The sequence below is a fragment of the Hyperolius riggenbachi genome, chromosome 3, assembly GCF_040937935.1.
Source record: "Hyperolius riggenbachi isolate aHypRig1 chromosome 3, aHypRig1.pri, whole genome shotgun sequence".
NCBI classification, from domain to species: domain Eukaryota; kingdom Metazoa; phylum Chordata; class Amphibia; order Anura; family Hyperoliidae; genus Hyperolius; species Hyperolius riggenbachi.
The window spans coordinates 375,387,571-375,411,654 of NC_090648.1; the positions used below are offsets into that span (position 1 = coordinate 375,387,571).

Here is a 24,084-nt window from a genome sequence, read left to right on the forward strand (position 1 = left end):
TTCTGGGATCAGCTGACCAGTAGAGTCAGCTGACCCCTTTCTGCTTCCCATAAAGCTTCTGCCTCTCGGCGCGCGCACGCGTATTCCTAAGCCTATGTGCACAGGAAGGCTGAACCACATCAGACACATGTCGCCGCGCAGAAACCGCCAGGATGAACGCGGAACTAGCCGCTGCGCCGTCAGAGCACGCGGCGGCTTTTCCGCAATCCTTCACGATTTCCCTCCCACACTCCCCCATAGTACCCAAATATATACATATATATCTATATATGTAAAAATTACATTTAAAAAAAGAAAATACATAAATAGTTGCCATAGGGACTGAACTTTTTTAATAGGTATGTCAAGGGGGTATATTACTGTAATGTTTAATTTGCGGGCTTATAAATAGTGATGGACGCAAAACTGAAAAAAGGCACCTTTATTTCCAAATAAAATAATGGTGCAATACATTGTACTAGGGAAAAATTTTAAACGTTGCAATAACCGGGACAAATGGGTGGGTTTTATCCATATTAGAACGGGTTATTTTAACACTATAATGGCCAAAAAACGAGAAACAATACATTTTTTCAATTTTTTCTTATTATTCCAATTCAAATGTGTTTAGAATAAAATAATTGTTAGCATAATGTACCTCCCAAAGAAAGCCTAATTGGTGGCGAAAAAAACAAGATATAAATAATGTTGTTGTGATTAGTTGTGATTAAGTTATTGGCAAAAGAAAGGGAGGAGCGCTGACAGGTGAAAATTGCTCTGCTCCTACAGGGGTAAAACCCCACAGTGGTCAAGTAGTGAAATATAAAAGAAAACCCTGGAATGCTTAAAAAAGGTTATTTTTTAGGAGTATACCGTATATACTCGCATATAAGCCGACCCGCATATAAGCCGACCCCCCAACTTTTCCCTGAAAAACCAGGGGAAAATGATTGACCCCCATATAAGCCGGGGGTAGGAAATGCTGGCCGCCTTATTCCCCGAGTGTGTCTTAGTATAGCTAGTAAAGTGTCCAGTATGGGTAGGTAGTGCCCCAGTATAGCTAGTATAGTGCCCAGTATAGCTAGTATAGTGCTCAGTATAGCTAGTATAGTGCTCAGTATAGCTAGTAAAGTGCCCCAGTTTAGCTAGTATACTGCCCAGTACAGCTAGTATAGTGCTCAGTATAGCTAGTAAAGTGCCCCAGTTTAGCTAGTATAGTGCTCAGTATAGTGCTCAGTATAGCTAGTATAGTGCTCAGTATAGCTAGTAAAGTGCCCCAGTTTAGCTAGTATAGTGCTCAGTATAGTGCTCAGTATAGCTAGTATAGTGCTCAGTATAGCTAGTATAGTGCCCCAGTTTAGCTAGTATAGTGCTCAGTATAGCTAGTATAGTGCTCAGTATAGCTAGTATAGTGCTCAGTATAGCTAGTAAAGTGCCCCGTATAGCTAGTATAGTGCTCAGTATAGCTAGTATAGTGCCCCAGTATAGCTAGTATAGTGCTCAGTATAGCTAGTATAGTGCTCAGTATAGCTAGTATAGTGCTCAGTATAGCTAGTATAGTGCCCCAGTTTAGCTAGTATAGTGCTCAGTATAGCTAGTATAGTGCCCCAGTTTAGCTAGTATAGTGCTCAGTATAGCTAGTATAGTGCCCCAGTTTAGCTAGTATAGTGCCCCAGTTTAGCTAGTATAGTGCCCCAGTTTAGCGCTCAGTATAGCTAGTATAGCGCCCCAGTTTAGCTAGTATAGCGCTCAGTAAAGCTAGTTACGTGCCCCAGTTTAGCCAGTACAGTCCCCGCTCCCCATGGCCGCCGCCGCTATTACCTGGCTGCATCTTCTATTTCAATCTCCGTTCTTGTAAACATTCAGAGCAGCGCGCCCGGCGCTGCTACTGTGACGAGCGGCGAGCCAGGAAAGAGCGGTTCCCATAGTAACAGGACGCTCTTTCCTGCCTCGTCACAGTAGCAGCGCCGGGCGCGCTGCTCTGAATGTTTACAAGAACGGAGATTGAAATAGAAGATGCAGCCAGGTAATAGCGGCGGCGGCGGCCATGGGGGGAGCGGGGGACCCGCGGACAAGCGGAGGGGGGGACCCGCGGACCACCATGACTCGCATACAAGCCGAACCCCCAACTTTTGGCCCCCTTTTTGGGGGTCAAAAATTCGGCTTGTATGCGAGTATATACGGTAAATATAATTGTTTATCTCATAAGTTTATTTTCACCTTGGGTTCACTTTCAGCTATAGAATAAAGCAGAAATAATGACCCCTTGAACTTTCCTGCAGTAAAACCTTACCACAAGCTATCTCTCACTGTTTTTTGGCTGTTTAAGTGCTTCAGAAAACCCAGTGGGTGGGATAGCTCACAGAAGCTCTTTTGCATAGATAACAACTGAATTTTTTTTTACTTGCTGTACTGGAAACCAATATGAAACTATTTTCTTTGCTACTAATGTTCTATTTCTTAGCTGTACTACACATACAATTCATTATCTAATACGATTATTTTTACTTCAGGTTTGCTTTAACCACTTCACCTTGAAGGGTTTTTCCCCTTAAAGGATACCACAACTGAAATGTGACATAATGAGATAGACATGTGTATGTACAGTGCCTAGTACACAGATAACTATGCTGTGTTCCTTTTTTTCTTTCTCTGCCTGAAAGAGTTAAATATCTGGTATGTAAGTGGCTGACTCAGTCCTGACTCAGACAGGAAGTGACTACAGTGTGACCCTCACTGATAAGAAATTCCAACTATAAAACACTTTCCTAGCAGAAAATGGCTTCTGAGAGCAAGAAAGAGGTAAAAAAGGGGAATTTCTTATCAGTGAGGGTCACACTGTAGTCACTTCCTGTCTGAGTCAGGACTGAGTCAGCCACTTACATACCTGATATTTAACTCTTTCAGGCAGAGAAAGAAAAAAAGCAACACAGCATAGTTATCTGTGTGCTAGGCACTGTACATACACATGTCTATCTCATTTTGTCACATTTCAGTTGTGGTATCCTTTAAAAAGCCAGAGTAATTTTCACCTGTCGGCGCTCCTTCCATTCATTCTCCTATAACTTTATTACTACTTATCACAACAAAACCATCCATATCTTGTTTTTTTCACCACCAATTAGGCCTTCTTTGGGGGGTACTTTTTGCTAAGAATTATTTTATTTTAACCCCGTTTTAAAGGGAATAATAAGAAAAAGATGAAAAAATTTATTATTTCTCAGTTTTCGGCCATTATAGTTTTAAAACAATACATGCTACCATTATTAAAACCCACACATTTTATTTGACCATTTGTCCCGGTTATTGCAACACATAAAATTTTTCCCTAGTACAATGTTTGGTGCCAATATTTTATTTGGAAATAAAGGTGCATTTTTTCAGTTTTGCATGCATCCCTAATAACAAGCCCATAATTTAAAAAATAACAGTAATATACCCTCTTTACATACATATTAAAGTTCAGTCCCTAAGTTAACTATTTATATATTTTTCTTTGTAAATTTTATTTATTTAAAATTTACAAAAAAAAATGGGGTAACTAATGGGGAGTTTGGGAGGTCAGGGGTTAATTTTAAATGTAAAAATAAGCTAAAAATATGATGTTTATTGAAAAAAAGAATGTAGATATAATTTTACTATTTGGCCACAAGATGTCCTCGTAGCTGACTTCCGCAAGGGTAGTATTAGTACGCAAACAGGAAGCACTGCGTGGAAGGGTTTTGTGAGTGACGGTGCCGTCGGGGCCTCAGATCAATGAATGGGAACTGTCTTCCTATTCATTGATCTAGCAACTAACGATTGGCAGTGATAACGAGCACGGAGGGTGGGGGGCGGCGCAAGCGGGAACATGCAGCAAGGAGGGACGTAGTAGCCAAATCCCTGCACAGAGTTGTGGCATTTTGCAGGGACGTAGTTACTCGTCCCGGGGGAGGGGAAGTGGTTAAAGTGGTTATCTCCCAATTTACCTGACTTGGAAGCATGGTGCAAAAGGATATGTAGCAGTCTTCCTTTAAAAAACAAAAACAAATTTAGCACTTTTAATAAATAAATAAATTGTATTTATTCATTTCCGAGGCAAAGAGTTCACTCCCTGTGAACAAGGCCTAAGTGGGAACTAGCCCATTTATTAACATGAGTTCTCAGTTTAAATCAGTTTTTGTGCAGAAAATGCGCATGAAAATATTTAGTTAGGAATCTTTCTAAAAAAAAAGGCAAAATATAATAGAGAAAGAAAATATGTCCGTTTTCCACTGCTGTCCCCTTCCTTCCTTCTGACCTGGACACCTTTCTAGATGTTTCGAAACAGTTATTGCGTTCAGTTCAACTTTCAGCACTACTGCAAGAAACTTCTTCAAGTGATCTGACATGAAGGAAGAAATCTCTTGTGCACTTTTTATAGACAGCAAAGAAGGGCTGAAGAAATCTGTATTTTGCCAAATTGGGACAACCATTCCTAAAAAGGGAAGAGGGCCTTCAATGGCCCAGTGCACACTAAAAACCTCTAGCAGATCTGCAAAACGCTAGGTTTTTGAAGCAGATTTCAGCGCTATTCTAGGCATGTTTAGAGACGTTTTCTAAACATGCCTAGCGTTTTTTGGTAGCCTTGTTGTGTAGCAGATTACAAATATTGTTACAGTAAAGCTGTTACTGAACAGCTACTGTAACAAAAACGTCTGGAAAACCGCTCTGATCTAGCGTTTTTCAGAGCGGTTTTCCACTTTCCTATAGTTTAACTTTGAGGCAGAAACGCCACAGAAATCTAAAAAAATGCTGCAGCCCCCGAGTTTGCGTTTGTGGAAAAAACGAGCCGCTCTGGTGTGCACTATCCCATTCACTTTCATTAGCCAAGCGGTTTTCCCCCTGCAAGCGGTTTATAAACGCTTCAGAACCGCTCTGGTGTGCACTAGCCCTCAGTTACTGTATACAGGTAGTCCCCGGTTAACGAACGAGATAGGGACTGTAGGCTCTTTCTTATGCAGGATACACACGGTGCGTTCCCGCACTCGATGCGCCGCTCGATTTCCGGCTGCTCGATTATTTCCAAGCATTTCCAAGCGCATTTCGATGATTGTTAGGTCGATTCACATGCAAAGTATGCCAAATCGACCTAACGATCCATGGAAGCGCAAATCGGACATGTCGGAAATAATCGAGTCGATGCAAATTGATGGGAATCGAGCGGTGCATCGAGTGCGGGAACGCACCGTGTGTATCGAGCATTAACCTAGATCTGTTCTTAAGTTGGAACATTGTGCCATCTCTGTCCCCTGTACCTCCTCTGCCCCCCCCCCCCGTGCTTCCAATGTTCACCTCTGTGTCACCTCTGCCCTCTGTACCTGTAACAAGTTTAAAAGCCATTTTTTCTTGGATTTCTTTTTTTTTATCGATTTTCTCAAAAATGAGTCCAATTTGAAAAAAAATTGTTTTACTTGTTTCCGTGGAAACACAGAAGACATGCCGTTCGTATCGGCGGGTCAATTGTAAGTCGGGTGTTCATAAGTCGGGGACTACCTGTACTAAATATGCACAGTGGTTTTATTCAGGTAGAATTGCAACTATGGGCCTCATTTTTGTGCTTGTTGCCCATAGAAACAAGTCATATTATTGTTTTGCTTGCAAATTCGCTCTATACAGGTGACATATAAAAGCAGGACGAAACATTTTAAAGGAGCTGAAAGTCATTCTCACATACACTGCAGAGTGTAGAGGACAGACTTTATGGGCTTGTTCACACTATGAGCGCTTGCATATTTTTTTAAGCGCTGGTGATTTTAGAAATTGCCTTAAAAGTGCTTGTGCAATGATTCCCTATGAGAGTGTTCACATATGAGCGGTTCAATTGTGATCCGCTTCCAAAAGTGCTGCCTGTACCATTTTCTGAGCGCTTTGGCTCAATGGAAGGTATATGGAAATCGCAATGCGCTTGAAAAAAGCACTTTGTATAGTGATTTCCCGAGTGCTTTCATACATTGTATTTACGGTACTCATTTCCGGGTGAAAGAGTTCACTTCCTGACTGATGTCAGGAAGTGAAAAAAAGAATCGCTCTGCAAAAGCGACTAGAAAGCGCAGGGAAAAGTGATCAAAAAAATCTCAATAAATCGCTCAGCGCTTGCAATAGTGCTGGTGATTTATAATGTGAACATAGCCTATGTGCCTGTATACACCAGTCAGGAATTTAAGCCTACTTAACCACAAATCAAAAATATGTATTCAAACACAAATTAAATACAAACACCCATGTACACTAATGCTAATTCTGTCAGTACATCATCCTCAGCAATATGGCTGCTCACGTAAAGGAAAAGGATACTTCCACTCAACGATGCTGATGCAGGCCCTTCGGATGGGGTTTTTCAGGGTGAGGCAGAGGAGTGCCCGAGGTGGCCGCGTCGCTGTTGTAGTTCCTTGTTTTTTCTGCTTGCTGTACTGTTGCCTCTTCCTCTGGGTGGAGCTGACAGTGGATATAGTGGCATTGGCAGCACTGCCCATCAACTTGGCCTGTCGGGCTGCATCGATGGCGGCTTGCCAGGAGAGGGCGGCACCTGGAGTAGGGATGTGTTCAGTGGCAAGGCCGGGCGTGGAGTTCATGGTGCCCAATGCCGGAAGAGGGTTGGTGTAGTTAGAGCCTGGAAAGAGGAATATAGAACAGGTCACATCATGGATAATATGATCCTAAAAATAAAACAGCTAAATAAACAGGAGAAACATAGTGAAAGAACCAGAGTGCAGGATCACCCTGTCTGAGTGAGGGCTATCTTCTATCCTGCACCCCACTGTTGGCCCTCCTCCCTCAGTCCCATAGCAACAGAATGCATTGCTAGTCTGTGAACTCAGTCCTGTCACTTGAGGGATCGAGTCACAATTCCAGTAATTGTGTGTTTCTAGGCACCTTAATGATCCATGTTCAGGCATCTGTATGCATGGCGAACGAACAGATGAGTGACTGATAAGAGGTGGTGTGCCCGAGCCATCCAGCGGATCAACTCACACCACTGCTGGGCTGATATTGTGCAGTTGGCCATGTGTATACAAAGCTCACTGGCAGAGCTGAAAAGGATCGCCTTAAAGTGTACCTGAGATCAAAGGAAAGAAGAATTGTATACATACCTAGGGCTTCCCCCAGCCCCCTTCAGACTGATTGGTCCCTCGCGTCAACTTCCACCTCCTGGATCCTCTGCTACAGCTCACAGTAATCTGTCCAGTTGAGGCTTAGTGCGTATGCGCAGCCCAGCCAAGTGCACACGACCTGTCGTGCTCCCATCTACATGAGCGTTCTGCGCCTGCTTAGTACTATTGTGCAGACGCAGAGTGCTCCTGGCCGCGGGAGCGCCAGAGGATGGCGAGGTACCGATCAGCCTGAAGGGGGCTGGAGGAAGCCCCAATTATGTATAAAATTCTTCTTTTCTTTGATCTCAGGTTAAGGCTAATTTCACACATAGTGTGTTGCAATTTTTCTTCGGCATAACAGCCAGCCGAATTGCACAGCACCATTTCATATTTTTTACAACCTGCGGCAGACAGCACCAACAAGGTAATTTCCTAGCTCCACCCCCACGCAATGATGTGCTCCCTGCTGGAGAGGATATACATTGATGGATTTTCATCAATCTGCATGCGTAATTGTGTCATTCACTCTAATGCTGTTGTGTGCTGAGCAGTACCGCTTGGCAACGCACTGCAGAGTCAGAGTTGCCTCAGTATTGTCCAAAGCACTTCCATTGCAACCCGTTGCACTGTGAGTACTGTGGCCAGTCTCATAAACTAATGGCCACTGTGACTTGGGAGCAGAGGGGGATAGTACCGCGACATGACAGTGTGCAAGGGCCCTAAGTAGTCATACAAGGGGAAAAAAACACAGCATAATGGAAAGCAGATGAACTCATTTTGTACCAGTAGTACACTCACAGCCGCCTACAGGTCTAACCAATACCCTTATACACTAACTGATGACTATAAGTTATTACATCAAATCATTATTATTACTGATTTACAAAGCGCAAACACATTCCGGGGCGCTGACATATCTAACATTTTTCTGAGATTATTTAACAATACCTTTTTTTTGCAAAGAACAGAAAGTAAAATATTGCTCAGAAATAAGCTGATCTGAATTAAATAACGCCTATATTACTTTTTCTGCCCTATATTTATTATTCTTGATGTAAAGCAGAAAGCACAATTATTTGAATTGCATGGGTTTTAGTGCATAGCGAAAAACAAATTCAAAATCGCATACAATGTAAGTCTATGGGCCACACTAAAACGATTTTACATGTGTTATAAAATCGACAGCAAGTTCCCAATGGGAAATAAAAATGCATCCAATTCACATGTCTTTTTGGTATGTTTTTATAAAAAAACAAAAAAAAAAAACCTCTGATAATATATTGTTTCTCTTGGTCAAAAGATTATTAGAAGATGCAAAACATAAATGCATTAAAAAAACGCAAACACATTAAAAACATAAATCCAGAATATAACCACAAACTCAAAGGCTGAGAGCACAGTTGGGTTTCCTGGCATGTGCGTTTCAGCATTTTTGTATGCGGTTGCATTCTTAGTAATCTTGGTATTCAACGGGAGTAAAAAAAAGTTTTTTTGTGTTTTTTTTGTAAGTCATAAATCCCATGCTCTTGTGATATGCCATAGGAAACTATTGCATGCAAACCGCATGGGACTGCAAGCGATTTGCATACAGTATGCAGGAAGAAGGAACTTGCTGAGGTGAAAATTCACCTCAATTTTTGAGGGGCCCATAAACTTACATTGTATGCATAGCGGAAAAGGTGTGCTCCCTTCCAGACGTATACAAAAACGCTAATCTAAAAACACAAATGCAGGGAAACATTCAGAAACGCATGCTGTTCTGCAGAGACAAGTGTGCTGCTAGCCTGAAAGTGTTTTAGTTCAGCAGGCCCAAAGACTAGTTGCATACCTCTGAGCCAAAAAAAAGGTTTATTTCTGATCAGCACCTAAGCAAGATTTCCAGATTGGATATGAGGAGAAGCTATCACTTGTATGCTATGCAAAGTTTTAACAGCAACAAACAGAACTTTTAATAGTAGTCATAAGTCAGGTTAAGGCCCTATTTATACTAAATGTGTTGCATTGAGTTGCATCCCATTTGCCAAATGAGATTCCATGCGATGCAACTCAGCGCAACTCAAATCAACAGAACACGTTAAGTGTAAATAGGGCCTAAAGTGAAATACCATGCTCCCCCTCTGAATACTATTTTCCTTTCTGAGTCACGAGGAAGAAGAATGGAAGTTAGTATTATCACAACTCATGTTCTGCACACGTCTTTGGGCTGGTTCACATTGGGCACTTTTGAAGGGCTTTGCTGATTGCTGGTGATCAACAAAGCGCTGCTGCTAATGTATCCCTATGGAAACATTTTCACTGCAGCGTTTTACGATCAATCGTAAATGCACTACATACAGCGTTTGGGGACAATCGTACTTTGATTTTCATTCTATTGAACGTGAATCACAAGCACAAATCACTGCAAATCGCAAGATTTTGCCCACCGGATTGCGGTCGCAGTAAGGCACCCAATGTGATCTAGCCCTTTAAAGTAAGAGTTACAGAGTACACAGCAAGCTCATGGAGAACCAGAACTCCCAGGAGTGTGTAAGGGGCTAAAAGAGACATGACAGATGATTATTTAGGATTGTGCACCATAATATGTTTACTATTTGTGGCCTATTATTTAGGAATTTAGGGAGATGCAGCAGATTTTTACTTTAATAATTGTATTTTGAAATCTTGATTACCACCGATATGGTGGCATTTCCTCTGGCAATTATTTTGAATTGCTATTGCTGTTGTCACATTGAAAGTTAAACAACTACAGAAATGTCTCGGCATAATGCTTTTTTCCTTCCATTAGCCGTCACAGTCAGAAATTCTGATGACAATATTCCAGCTGATATTTGGAGCAGTTGCACAGGCATCCCCCATCTAACGGACCCCGCGCATCACAGACAGCACGCAATTGGCCACTCAAGCAACAGCTCCACCCACAAAGCCTGCTATTACCTCCTACAGATCGGAGGACCACATCAAAAGTAAATATTTGGGCACTCTTCTTACTAAAGTTACAAAAACAGTTACAATAAATGTTGCTTGGAAAGTTCTGAGAAAACTATTTTTGTACACAAATCTTTGACACAAAGCATAAAAGCCTGTTCTATGGAAAGGGGAGGGTGGTGACTGGAAGGTGCCCTGAAATGGAAATTACAATGGAAGAAGAGTATAGGATGACATGCTGGATCACTACGACATCACGACTGCGGTTGGGGGACACCTGTACTCACATGAGATCACCAAATAATGTTTCCATACAAAATCTTTCAGGTCAACAATCGGCTTAAGGCATTAGATGATGTATTTCCATCTCTGCCTACAGATGGGCTGTGCCAGCCTATTGGCTTGGGAATGGCAGTGTCTGGCTGCAGAATGTTACACGGATTTAGCAAGGAGGCTCTCTAAGTCAGTTCTTCCCTAGGAAAGGAGGCCCAGTGTCAGGCAATGTTCAGAGTCGGAGAACATCAGATTGCATTTTCTGCTGTTGTTCTGCAGCAGAAATGATGAAACAGAAGCTGTAATTATGAACACAACAGTAAAAACATGTTTACAAGAGAAGAATCACAGCAGCTGGCAGCACATCAAGGATGAGCACAATGCGAGGACAGCCAGGCACTCCTGAGAGACAGCAGCAGCATGATGACACTTACACACCTCAGTAGGGTCCAATCCATCCACTGCATTTGTATGGTCCATTAATGTCTGTCATGAGGCAGTCTAGTCGTTTTGTATGGGCTGAAGGATCACTGAGTCACTTCATGCCTCAGGCCTGTATGAAGACCTGAGAGGATGGCAGGGCTTCCTTCAGTCACTGTACACAGTACCATCACTGGTCCACAACAATCTGCTTCCTTGATGGAAGACATGAAAGAGAGGAAACAGTCATATCCTGCATCAGGATAAGCCAGCTGAACAACCTTGAATCCCTTGCATGGAGTCGAGGCCTATCCTGCAGGACAACCTATTGGTATTACTGGCAGTTATAATGCCACTAATGATGAACAATTCTTTTAGCAGAATTTCTACTGAACGAAAACCACTGAAAAGGTCACATTTCAGGGTACTACTTCAGAATTTCTTTTTTTTTTATTTTACCCAAAAATACTGGGGCCCAAGAGGGTTCATTCTCCTGGGAGCAGAAAGCAACCATCCACTCCTGACCAAGATGGGAAGTCCTTAAAAACTTCTCTTCAAGTTTCCAACATAGTTGCACCATGAACATTATTACACAAGCAAGGGTAATAACCATGTGACTCTAGAGGAACCAGACAGGGATGCCCCCTATCACCACTTCTGTTTGCACTGGCGATCGAGCCTTTGGCTCAAGCAATTCGTAGTAACCCAGATATACAGGGACTAAAAGTTAACAACATAGAAGAACGTATATCTCTTTATGCAGACGACATGCTGATATACTTGGCGGACCCAGGCCCCTCCTTGGAATCGGTACTTGCAATATATGACACATTCGGCAAAATTTCAGGCCTCTCTGTAAACTGGTCTAAATCGGTTCTTTTTCCATTAGACGTGTTTGACTTACAAATAATTACCACTAAATCACAGTTGATAGTGACAGAAAGTTTTAAATATTTGGGAGTCCAGATTACTCGCCCCGCGGTGCCCTTCATCAACACTAACCTTATTCCAGTTCTCGACCAAGTAGAAATCAAACTTAAAAAATTGACCTCTCTTCCATTAAATGTATGTGGTCGGATCTGCCTTATAAAAATGATAATCGCTCCAAAACTACTATATGTTTTGCAGATGGCCCCGACATGGATACCACAAGTAATCTTTAAACGCATTGATTCTATAATAGTATCCTTTATCTGGTCAGGATCATCTCCCGGAATTGCCCTATCAACGTTGCAATTGCCGACCTCTCATGGAGGCTTAGCGGTCCCTAACTTCCTCAAATATTATCTTGCAGCGCAGATGGTTCCTATTCAGAGTTGGTTGAGCGGAGATCGGTCAGACTCCAGTTTAGCAATAGAGGCAGACATAGCTGGTTCCTACGAAGCACTATGCGGGGCAATCTATAGATTTGGGGTACCAGGGGGAAGTGAAGGGACAGCCATCATTCAGAATTCCATAAAGATATACAAAAAATCTCGTAAATTACTTGGTGAACTCACCAAATACATATCCCAAAGCTCTCCATTGTGGGGCAACCCCAATCTCCCTGAATTGCACTCGGTTCCAGACCTGGCCTTTTGGTACAAGTACAATATTACCTACATCTCACAAGTGTTTGTAGATGGCTCTTTTAAAGATTTCAATACATTAAGAAGCGAATATGGCCTCCCGCGGCAGGCGCTTTTCAGATACTTTCAGCTTCGGCATGCTGTCGGGGCACAGCTGGGTCTATCCGGAGTCTCCCTAGATCCCTCAAGCCTTGAATTAAGACTACTAAATAAAGAAAGAACTAAGCAGGTATCCAATCTATATAATTTTCTAATGATACAAACTAACACATCTAAAATTCAGCAATCCAGAGGTAAATGGCTTGCAATTGACCCTGATATATCACAAAAGGACTGGTCCGAGCTAGAGGAATTCTTCCCTAGAGTGACAATTGCCTCTAACGATAGACTCATCCATGTCAAATGGTTCCACCAGGCATACATCTCTCCCCTCAGATTAGCCAAAATGTCCCCCTTGCATGATGGCTGTTGCTTCAAATGTAAGTACCCCAATGCCAACTTTATTCATTGTGTGTGGGAGTGTCCTTTAGTGAACAGGTACTGGAAGTCTGTGTTCCATTTCCTTAGAGATACTATACAACTTCCAGTAGCTTTAGAATTCAAGATATGTGTGTTGGGAATGGTGGGTGAGATCCCGATCTCTAGACACCAATTACTACTATTACGAATTCTGTTACATTATGCCAAAAAAGCGTTGTTGCTGAGATGGAAATTACCCACCCTTCCCTCTCTCCTGGATTGAACCAGGCTGGTCAATGCAGAACTACCGCTATATAAGTTGACATATCAAGCACGTAACCAGCCTAAGAAATTTGATAAGGTATGGCATAAGTGGGTAGACACCTCAGAAACTACAATTCCTCATCTTGATACATGACCATTCAGGATTTGCAACGTGCTTAATAACTGGGAATTTTTTAATAACACCGGAACTCTCATACTCCTAGCTATACCCAACATCTCATCTACATATGCTGGCAAGTATGGCCACTCGGACAATATCCGTTTTTTTTATCTCAGATCTCTCTGGGACTGTATTAACAAATGTTGATATATATGCAATAATGTCCAACCGGATTGTACTGTTGTTGTTTTTGTTAATGTCATATATGCTGTGTATGACAAAATTTCAATAAAAAATCTCGTTTAAAAAAAAAAACCATGTGACTCACCCTGCCTTGTCATCCTCTCGACCACCTGATCAAACTGATCACGTGCCTCTCCATGAATTCTCTTCCACAGGATGTCCTCCCCGGAGGTTAGATCCTCTCTAGTTAGTGTGATCTTAATATAGGACCTCAGCAATGAAAGATAAGTGTCAATTCCTGTAAATTGATCTCATTCGCCCTGACTGGCAATCTCTAATGCCACATACACATTTTAGTTTTTCCTTTGCTGAAACAATGATTCCTGGATAGAGATGTTTAATGATCTGCTAATAATTATGGCTTACATGCAAATTTTATGCAAAGTGTATGCAGCTTGGAATTGAGCCAATTCAAACGAACAGAATGTTTATTTGATTGGCCCAGTTCTGAGCTGCATATAATTCACATTAACTTTTCATGCAAGCTAGTTATTCTACTATCTATATCCCTGATCTAATCAGCTGAGAATGTAAACAGTGTACATGTTGCTGCACTTCTCCTCAGTGATGTGACAAGTCACAATGTTGTCCACTGACCATTACTATCTCTGTGGTAACTTCAAAGGATGTTCTCACAACAGGATTCAACATACGTGTCATCCCCCCTCAGCTCTCCATGGAGCAGAAAACAATACTCGGCTAGGAACCAAACAACATGCCTATGCAGCATTCACTTCTTTTTGCCAACCAAAACAATTAGGAATAATAATTTTAGGTGGCATTAACGGAAACCCACAGCTTTCAGCTAGACAGCCATGTATCCTAAGGTCAGCCAAGCAGCATAGGGAAGGATGGGGAGGAATACACAAAGGCTGAATGTTCTGTACTATAGAGAAGGAAAGAGTAGAAGAGGCAGGAGGCTGTAAGTATTGTCCTGAAGAGAGGGGAGGAGAGAGGCAAGTGGGTACAAAGAGGAAAGGGAGAGAGGAAGAATGAGGTTGCATGTTCTGTCCTACAGAGCAGGGCCGGCGCTACCATTAAGGCAAAGGAGGCAGCTGCCCCAGAGCTTGTAGGGGCCCCCAGTGGCTACAAGAGGAAAAAAATTTTTTCAAAATCGGCCTTATAGTTTTTGAGAAAATCGATTTTAAAGTTTCAAAGGAAAAAAAAAACACATTTAAAAACTTGCCGACTTTAATGGTTAATAGCAAATCTACCTTAAATGCTAGAAACCCTAAATTTGCAGGGTATGTTAAGGAGATCATTAGGAATAAGAGGAAAAAACAATTTTTCAAAAAGACCTTATAGTTTTTGAGAAAATCGATTTTAAAATTTCGAAGGAAAAAAGTATACTTTTAAATGCGGTAAATGTCACTTTTAGTAGCAAACCTAACGGTAGTGTAATTTTACATGCATCAAACGAAAGCGCAATACATTTCCTGACGGGGTTTCCAGGGGGTCTATACGCAGCTGCAGCGCTTTGGCCAGGGATCGCTATACAGCCGCAATATGGCTGTATGAAGATCCCTGGCATTTTTTCCTATTTTCCCAATTTTTTTTTTATGTTTAGAGTGTGGGAATTAAAAAAAAAAAAATTATGTGGGGTCCCCCCTCCTGAAACTTTTTAACCCCTTGTCCCCCATGCAGGCTGGGATAGCCAGAATGTGGAGCTCCGACCGATTGGGACTTCACACCCTGACTATAGCAGCTGCAAAAAGGTCCCGTAATGCCGATTTTTGTTCCGGGGTATATGTTGGGGGGGGGGGGGGGGGGGCGGCCCCAGGTTTATTTTGCCCTGGGGCCCCATTGTTGCTTAAACCGGCCCTGCTACAGAGAGGGGATAACAAGTAGGAAGCTGTATGTACTCTTATTTGGAGAGAGGAGGCGATGCATAAGGCCATGAAAAGGGAACACAGGTGAGTTCTACTGGTACTATATGGACATATCTATCTCTCTTCATGTCACGTGTCACTTCATGTACATTTAAAGCAAGTGAAGTACATTCTGGTGTAAATCGTGAAGTAGATATGCAGGCATCAAACCAACAGACACTGATTCAGGTAACACCTTTAATGACTAACTGTGCATCGTTTATATTTCAAAACGTTTCGGAAGCTTGCAATAAATGATGCACAGATTGTCATCAAATGTATTACCTAAATCAACATAGGTTGGTTTGATCCCTATATATTGTCAGGATCTCTCCTGTAGCATGTTCTGTCACTTGCAGTGGAGCTGCAACTGGGCAGTTCTGACTTGTCTGCTTGCATTTGGTTGCGCATTCGCAGTGAGTCTTATTGTCATTTGCAATCACTCTGCAGTTCAGAGCAGTTCAGCATGCTGTCAGGATTCCTCCTATGGTTTGCTGTAGTTGCACTCCAGCCAGATAGCCCTGGATTTCCTGCATGCATGTTGTTGCATAGTACTGCATGCATTCGTTATATTAGTCTTTCCGCTAGCAAATGGTAATCAAACCAGCTCAGGATTGAATGATTACCATTCAGCTGTGTGGGAATTTGCATACCTGCATCCATTGGCTTATGCCAGCATAAAAGTCTGCCTCCCATTTCAGACCCCACCCGACAGCGTTCTGCTCTCTGAGTTGTCGTTGGGTCTATGCTCTAAAAGTTGTTATTGTAAATGTATAATGCCTTGCTCTGTATTGTCATGTCTGCTGGACGGTTGCTGACCTGCGGGGGTCAGTGAAGTCCTTCTAATCCTGATAGTTAGATTCTGCCAGCACCACGTTGGTGACTGGTAGTATTCCTTCTAGCCTTGTTCTTGAGGACGAACTATAGCAGTGGTTGCCATTAGTTCGCTCCTACCTGTTAGTCTTGTCTATCTCAGTGTGAATGTTGCCGTCGCTGAAGCAGTGACTAGATTGGCTGAGCATTCCGTCTGTCTGTTTGTTGTCTGTCTTGTTAATTGTCATTACTTGTGCTTTAGCTAGTGAGTTATTTGAGAGCTACATTTCATATATTGCGCATCAGTACGATATCTATGTACTCTAGTCAGTCAGTATTGTATTATTATAATATCGTATTGTGTACCCACCTTTGGCTGCCTCTCGACTACGAATCTGCATAATCCTTCCAATACGACTGACATCTGAATTAACGTGTATGACCCAAGCCTGTTACCAACTACGTCTGTTGTGTATTGTATCACATAGCATCTAGCCTGATAGGCGGCCCAGAGCTACAGTTGCTCTGGGCAATTTTGCTCCTTTGTTTATTACTCCTGCGTCCATCTGTGGAGCCTTTTGTATTATCCAGCTACTTAGCCTTGTTGCGCTGGGTGGTCAAAGTATGCCCCCCCCCCAGCATTACACATATCATGTACATTTAAAGTGACATCTCAGGCAGGGTTTTTGGTGAAGAAACCTCATCACACCCTGGTCACCTGTGGCTCACAAATTTCTAAATAATATGTACAGTGGGATGCAAAAGTTTGGACAACCTTCTTAATCGTCATAATTTTCCTGTATAAATCATTGGTTGTTATAATAAAAATGCCAGTTAAATATATCATATAGGAGACACACAAAGTGATATTTGAGAAGTGACATGAAGTTTATTGGATTTACAGAAAGTAATTGTTTAAACAAAATTAGGCAGGTGCATAACCACCCTGGCGTTCTGATAAGATCGCCAGGGAGGCTGCGGGAGGGTTTTTTTTAAATAAAAAAAAAACTATTTCATGCAGCCAACTGAAAGTTGGCTGCATGAAAGCCCACTAGATGGCGCTCCGGAGGCGTTCTTCCGATCGCCTCCGGCGCCCAGAATAAACAAGGAAGGCCGCAATGAGCGGCCTTCCTTGTTTTGCTTACACCGTCGCCATAGCGACGAGCGGAGTGACGTCATGGACGTCAGCCGACGTCCTGACGTCAGACGCATCCGATCCAGCCCTTAGCGCTGGCCGGAACTTTTTGTTCCGGCTGCGCAGGGCTCAGGCGGCTGGGGGGACCCTCTTTCGCCGCTGCTCGCGGCGAATCGCCGCAGAGCGGCGGCGATCGGGCAGCACACGCGGCTGGCAAAGTGCCGGCTGCGTGTGCTGCACTTTATTTGGGGCAAATCGGCCCAGCAGGGCCTGAGCGGCAGGCTCCGGCGGTACTGGACGAGCTGAGCTCGTCCATACCGCCCAGCTGGTTAAATAAAAAAGAAAGGAAATCAATATTTAGTAGATCCTCCAGCCTCTAAACGCTTTCTGTAGGTTTCAATGAGAGTCTGGATTCTGCTTGAAGGTATTTTGGACCATTACTCTTTACAAAACATTTCTAGTTCTTTCAGGTTTGATGGCTTCTGGGCATAGACAGCTCTCTTTAACTCACACAACAGATTTTCAATTATATTCAGGTCTGGGGACTGAGATGGCTATTCCAGAACGTTGTACTTGTTCCTCTGCATGAATGCCTTAGTGGATTTTGAGCAGTGTTTAGGGTCGTTGTCTTGTTGAAAGATCCAGCCCCAGTGCAGCTTCAGCTTTGTCACTGATTCCTGGACATTGGTCTCCAGAAACTGCTGATACTGAGTGAAATCCATGTGTCCCTCAACCTTGACAAGATTCCCAGTACCTGCACTGGCCACACAGCCCCACAGCATTATGGAACCACCACCATAATTTATTGTAGGTAGCAGGTGTTTTTCTTGGAATGTTGTGTTGTTTTTCCTCCATGCATAATGCCCCTTGTTATGCCAAAATAACTAAATTTTAGTTTCATCAGTCCACAGCATCTTATTCCAAAATTAAGCTGGCTTGTTCAAATGTGCTTTAGCATACCTCAAGCAGCTCTGTTTGTGCTGTGGGTGGGTGGGTGGCTTCCTCTGCATCACTCTCGCATACAGCATATACTTGTGTAAAGTGCGCCGAATGGTTGAACGATGCAACGTGACTCCATCTGCAGCAAGATGATGTTGTAGGTCTTTGGTGCTGGTCTGTGAGTTTACTCTGACTGTTCTCACCATTTGTCGCTTCTGTTTATCCAAGATTTTTCTTGGTCTGCTACTTCGAGCCTTAACTTGAACTGAGCCTGTGGTCTTCCATTTCCTCAATATGTTCCCAACTGTAGAAACAGACAGCTGAAATGTCTGAGACAGCTTTCTGTATCCTTCCCCTGAACCATGATGGTGAACAATCTTTGTCTTCAGGTCATTTGAGAGTTGTTTTGAGACCCCCATGTTGTTACTCTTCAGAGAAAATTACAAGTGGAGGGAAACTTACAATTGACCCCCTTAAATACTCTTTCTCATAATTGGATTTACCTGTGTATGTAGGTCAGGGGTCACTGAGCTTACCAAGCCAATTTGAGTTACAATAATTAGTTCTAAAGGTTTTGGAATCAATAAAATGACAACAGTGCCCAAATTTATGCACCTGCCTAAATTTATTTAAACAATTATTGTGCACTTTCTGTAAATCCAATAAACGTCATTTCACTTCAACCAACGATTTATACAGAAAAATCATGACAATTAACATGGTTGCCCAAACTTTCGCATCCCACTGTAAATGGCATATACAATCATTGCAGTGAATATAAAGAAAGCAGACTTAGTTGTGTGTATCTGAGGGCTGTGCTGTGCATCTGGCAGTGTCCTTCAAAAATACAGAAATCAGAAGGCTTCTCTCCTCTCCTCTCCTCTCCCGTTTGCATGGCAGCAGCCCTTTTATTTCCCTGCCCTATGATGAGCTGACGGCTACAAATCACTTAGTTACTGAGCCTTTTCTGTTCTCTTTCAGCCCCTTATAGCTTCCTAGTGCTTCCAGGTCATCACGAGCTATCTGGGTATTCTGTACTCTTCAGTCCAAGCCCTATCTTGGAGCCATATTAATCCATTCCATGTTCTGCATGTATACCTGGCCTTTCGGGGCATATCGAGATGATTTGCATATTTAACAGTGATGCATCATGGGAGATCTTTCTTGCTTACTTAAAGCTGAATTATAGCAAATACCTTCTTTTTTTACAAAGGCAAATTTATATTCAGCTTAGTTTAGAACTACAGATCATGTAGCCAGTAACCAAGGAGGTGAACTGACTGGAACTCTTTTGCTGCTGAAGATGTATATCACATATGTAAATGTTCTGCTCATAAATAAATAGTCTGCAGAACATTTTGAGTTTAGACATATACTTTAAAGTTAACTGTAAATTTTTGGTTGGTCTAGTCTGCAGATAACATGTGAGCAAACACCTACAGCAATACTACCATCTGTTCTAAACTACAGCCTTTGGCCAGCAGTATACTGATGCCGTGGTGAGTATATTTTCTAAATGCAGCAAAACGCTACCAGAGTGCTCAACTGGAAAATATCTGTGTTGATTGATTGAGCTTTTGGTCAGGCATTATGATATTGCCTGTTTCAGCCAAAGCATCATGCCTATGGATACTTTACCAAGATCTCAAGGCAAAACTATAAATAGAATTAGGACTTTATAATGTTACATAAAATGTAAATGCTTATTACCTCTAATTATTTGCACCAACGTGCACCAATATGACTGAACTTTCTGAATTGTTGTAACAAAGCCTGACCAGCTATTTTGAACTTTAAGTCATCCCTTCCATTACTGCAAATCCTGGCCGAATCACAGGCATGAACACACGCTAAATCCACATTAGGTGTAACAGGCAGCCCACTGAAAATTAATTTTCCACTTGTGCCTAATATTGGAAATCGCCCCCATGTGTTTCCTGGGGGGGGGGGGGGGGATATATCAGACTTGCAGCATATTCCCCAAACAATTTGTGTGTTCCACCCTAGTGAAAACTATGGAACATAGCGCCGCCCACCCCATATTTTGCATTTGTACATCATCCACCATGATGCATCGGACCCAGAACGCCGGCCCACACTGGAATCGTTGCCTTACTTCTGTTGTCACACTTGTGACTTAAAAGTTTTTTTCTAACTTTATACAGGCTACAAATGTCAACACTAAGCATCATGGGAAGTGTCCCACAGACAGCTGGTACTGGAGGCAGCATCAGTTATTCCCAATAGACAAGATGCCAAGATAATGCATTGAGGCTAGACTGATTATGTCATTAGGATACTAAGAAGTATTTTGATGTATTTGTAAGCTTTATTATTGAAATATTTTAAAGTGAACATGATCAGAGGAGAGTTAGCAAAAATCAAGCACCTCATACCCCCAGATCTGCCAACCTTAGTCCATGCCTTCATTACATCCCGACTTGACTATTGTAATGCTCTCTACACCGGACTTCCAAAAAAGGACTTGCAACCCCTACAGCTGATACAGAATACTGCTGCCAGACTGTTAACCAACCAACCCCATCACTGCCCCATAACGCCAGTCCTGCACTCCCTTCACTGGCTACCTATAAAATGGAGGATCCTATTCAAGATCGGCCTAATGACATTTAAATCACTACATAATCTGGGCCCTGGATACATGAAAGAAATGTTACAGATGTGTAGCAATCCCTGAAAACTCAGATCCACAGGTTCTAATAATCTAGTTATACCCAGCGTGCAGCTGAAAACTTTTGGTCCCAGAGACTTCTGTCATGCTGCTCCTACATTATGGAACTCTTCACCTCAGCAGATCAGGACAGCTCCATCTCTGTACGTATTTAAATCCAGACTGAAAACCCACCTGTTCAGTTTGGCATTTGCAGAAATATAATTTTGTTGTGTTAATACTCCATCCTGCTACCAATTACTGAATATGAGGGAGCCTAAGTGCTTTGGGACCCATGGGAGAAAAGCACTATAGAAATGTTATTGTTGTTAATGTATATATAGGGGATTTTTCTGGATATTTCTGATATGTGACAAGCACCAGCCAACTTGGAAACATTAGCCAGCACAGCAGCATGCCTACAGCTGCACTGGATGCCACAACGACACTGACCTATAGTAAACAGGCTAATGTGTCTCTTCACAAGTAGCTGTGATTAGGGTGTGATGCCGGGTGAGGTACAACAAGGCATTTTATCACCACTTTCTTAAAAAGCCTTATTATTTTTCTGCTATATGTATCCCTATGTGGAGCTCTTCGTGTTCAGTGTAGGACTGCAGGCTACAGAGATGTCCTGACAGAGGCTTGAGGCGCTTTTACATACGCCGTGTTACGTCGCCATGCGGTACGCTCCTCCGTCACGAAGGTAATTAAAGTCTATGAAGACTTTTATACTTATGTGATGCGTCCCACTGCGCTGGAAGTAGTCAAATCGCTGCAATCCCGACACAAAGTCATCCGTGTGTTACCACATGTTTCATGCCTACCTCACAGATTATACAGTAATGCAAGTCTGTAAACAACAGCGTGCAGTGCGATGCAGCAAGTATGCGCGGACCAACGGGAATCCTGGTGATGTACTTCCTATCTGTGCGCTAGGGCTGAACAATTTTCGGTCTTAAACCGAAAATCATGATCAGTGGAAAGATGATCTTGAGATTGTCAAAGTGGCAGTTTTGCAGTGGTTGTCGCCGCCACTGGTACCAACTCTGCTCTCTCCCGGTTCCCTCCTCCAGTAAGTTCTGATCGGCATCACCACATGGCTGTGTGGTGAGCCACTGTGAAGTGACAGTGAGTATTGCCTAGTAACGAAGTGATGTCACACTTTCTGTTACAGGCCCTGCCATTAGTGTGCACGAACACTCGATCGGAACTTACTGGAGGAGGGGGCCAGGAGCAGAGGGGAGTGGTACCAGTGGCGGCAAGGGGGAAACTAGATGGGGATCTGGCTATATACACTAAAGGGGGGGGGGGATCTAGCTAAATACACTAAAGAGGGTATCTAGCTATATACACCAAAAGGGGGGCATTTAGTTATATAATGTACACTAAAGGGGGGAATCTGGCTATATACACTGGGGATCTGACTATATACCTTAAAGTGGGATCAGCCTATATGCACTAAAGGGGGGGATCTGCCTATATACACACTAAAGGGGAGATCTGGCTATATACACAAAAGGGGGGATGTGGCTATATACACTAAAGGGGATCTGGATGGCTAATCTGTACTGCGGCACCTATAGTGGCTAACCTGTACTGCGGCACCTATATTGGCCAACCTGTATTGCGACACCTATAGCTAGCTTGCTTATACTGGGGCACCTTTAGCTATTTAACCTTTACTGGGGCACCTATAGCTGGCTAAACTATACTGGGGGCACCTATACTTGGCTACCTATACTGGGGGCACTCATACTTACCATCGATGTGTTGATCCTTCATTGTGTATTGAAAATCGCGAATCAAATCGAAATCACAATTTCTGACAATCTTTTTCCTAAAATCGCTCAGGCCTACTGTGCACTCTGCTGCAGGGTCATATGAATTATGGATTTGTGCGGCGTTCCCATAGCAGAGGTGGAGGGGACAGGACAATACCTGTGGAAGAAATGCCAATACTGTAGGCAGCATGGCTATACTTGTCGGTAAACATGGCAATACTTTTAAAAATTAATACATTTGGAGGAACACAGTAACATTATTAATGAGGGATATAGCATTACTTATCAGGAGAGAGGACACAGACAAAGTTGTTTCTTGGATTAACCTATGGTTTAGTCCATTCATTTTCTACCTTAAATAGGTCAAAGATTACAGGGTTGACTTATCCATGAGGTCAATTTAATTTTCAAGTATACATTTAGGTCTAAATGTTGTTCCACTTTTATAGTGCCAAGCTACTTGCTATTCTATACAGAATCACGTAAACCAGGCTCAAAACCACACCACGATCATAAAAAAAGAATTTCAAAGAGCAGGCCAAAAGGAAACACTTTTCGTCAATAGCAGCATGACAGGAAATCTATCCCAACAACAGGTGCACAAACAATAATAAAAGTCATACAACAGCTCTGACTTTCTCCATTCAAAACAAAACAAAAGTTTTGACTGGAGAGACGAATTAAAGACTCTAGCAGCGCCCTAAGAGCTCCTGTGTTGCAGGCCTGGTTTCTGTCTCCCCGGCTCTGTCAGGTGGACGAGCACTGCATCACTAACCCACTAAGCAGGACGTCATTATCCCGCCACGCTGTCACTGCGCCCTGTTTGATGGGGCTCCAGCATGCGGCTTGCTGTCACTCCTAAGAAGGTAAAAGCCGGGCTGGTTTGTATTCTGGACGCACGTTAGCCGTCGGCGGGGGTGGGGGTGCTCAGGCTCCGGCCTCCTTCACGTTTTTCTCTTTTTTCGCTTTGTGGCTAAAAATATCCCCGTGTTGTGGATACTGAGAGGAATGCAAAACATGTAAGCAGTGGAAAGAGCTCTCTTATTTATTCCTGTGCCGAGAGACGGCTTCCAGGCCCTGTCTCCAGCCTTGGGCTGCTCGGGGGGATGATGGAGCCGCAGGTAATACCGAGAGACAATTCACCAACCTGAATCAATCTAGTGCCACTCTGCTTCACCTTCTGAGAATTCTCAGGAAAAAAGGCTTTTCATGCCAGTACTATTACTACCAAAACTGTGACTGCTGGAACAGAAGATTAACTTTAAAGTGAAATTGTACTTTTGCTAAAGATTCAATATAAAGTGTTGCACAAACCTTATGCTCGGAATACACAATGAGATTTTTCAGCAGATTTACTGTCCGATCATTTTTGCGATGATTTCCATTCACTTCTATGAGAAATCAATCAGAAAAAGGATTCAAATTAGATCGGACCTGTCGGAAATTATCTATCAAGCCATCTATCTGCCAAAAAATCTCATGGTGTATTACCAGCATTAGGGCAGCCAAA

General features: G+C 42.7%; 1 protein-coding gene across 21 annotated transcripts in view; it reads right to left on the reverse strand.

Annotated features, from left to right (window-relative positions):
* Positions 1–24,084, reverse strand: part of CACNA1C (calcium voltage-gated channel subunit alpha1 C) — a 710,887-nt gene that overhangs the window by 430,351 nt on the left and 256,452 nt on the right. For 20 of the 21 annotated variants that reach the window (XM_068277205.1, XM_068277193.1, XM_068277198.1 and 17 more), the window contains exon 2: positions 6,295–6,610. In XM_068277205.1, coding sequence (XP_068133306.1) covers positions 6,295–6,572 — 278 coding nt within the window. In that variant the 5' untranslated portion in view covers positions 6,573–6,610. Of the gene's footprint in view, positions 1–6,294; positions 6,611–6,719; positions 6,776–24,084 lie in introns of those variants that run through there. The other variant, XM_068277202.1, reaches the window with a different exon arrangement.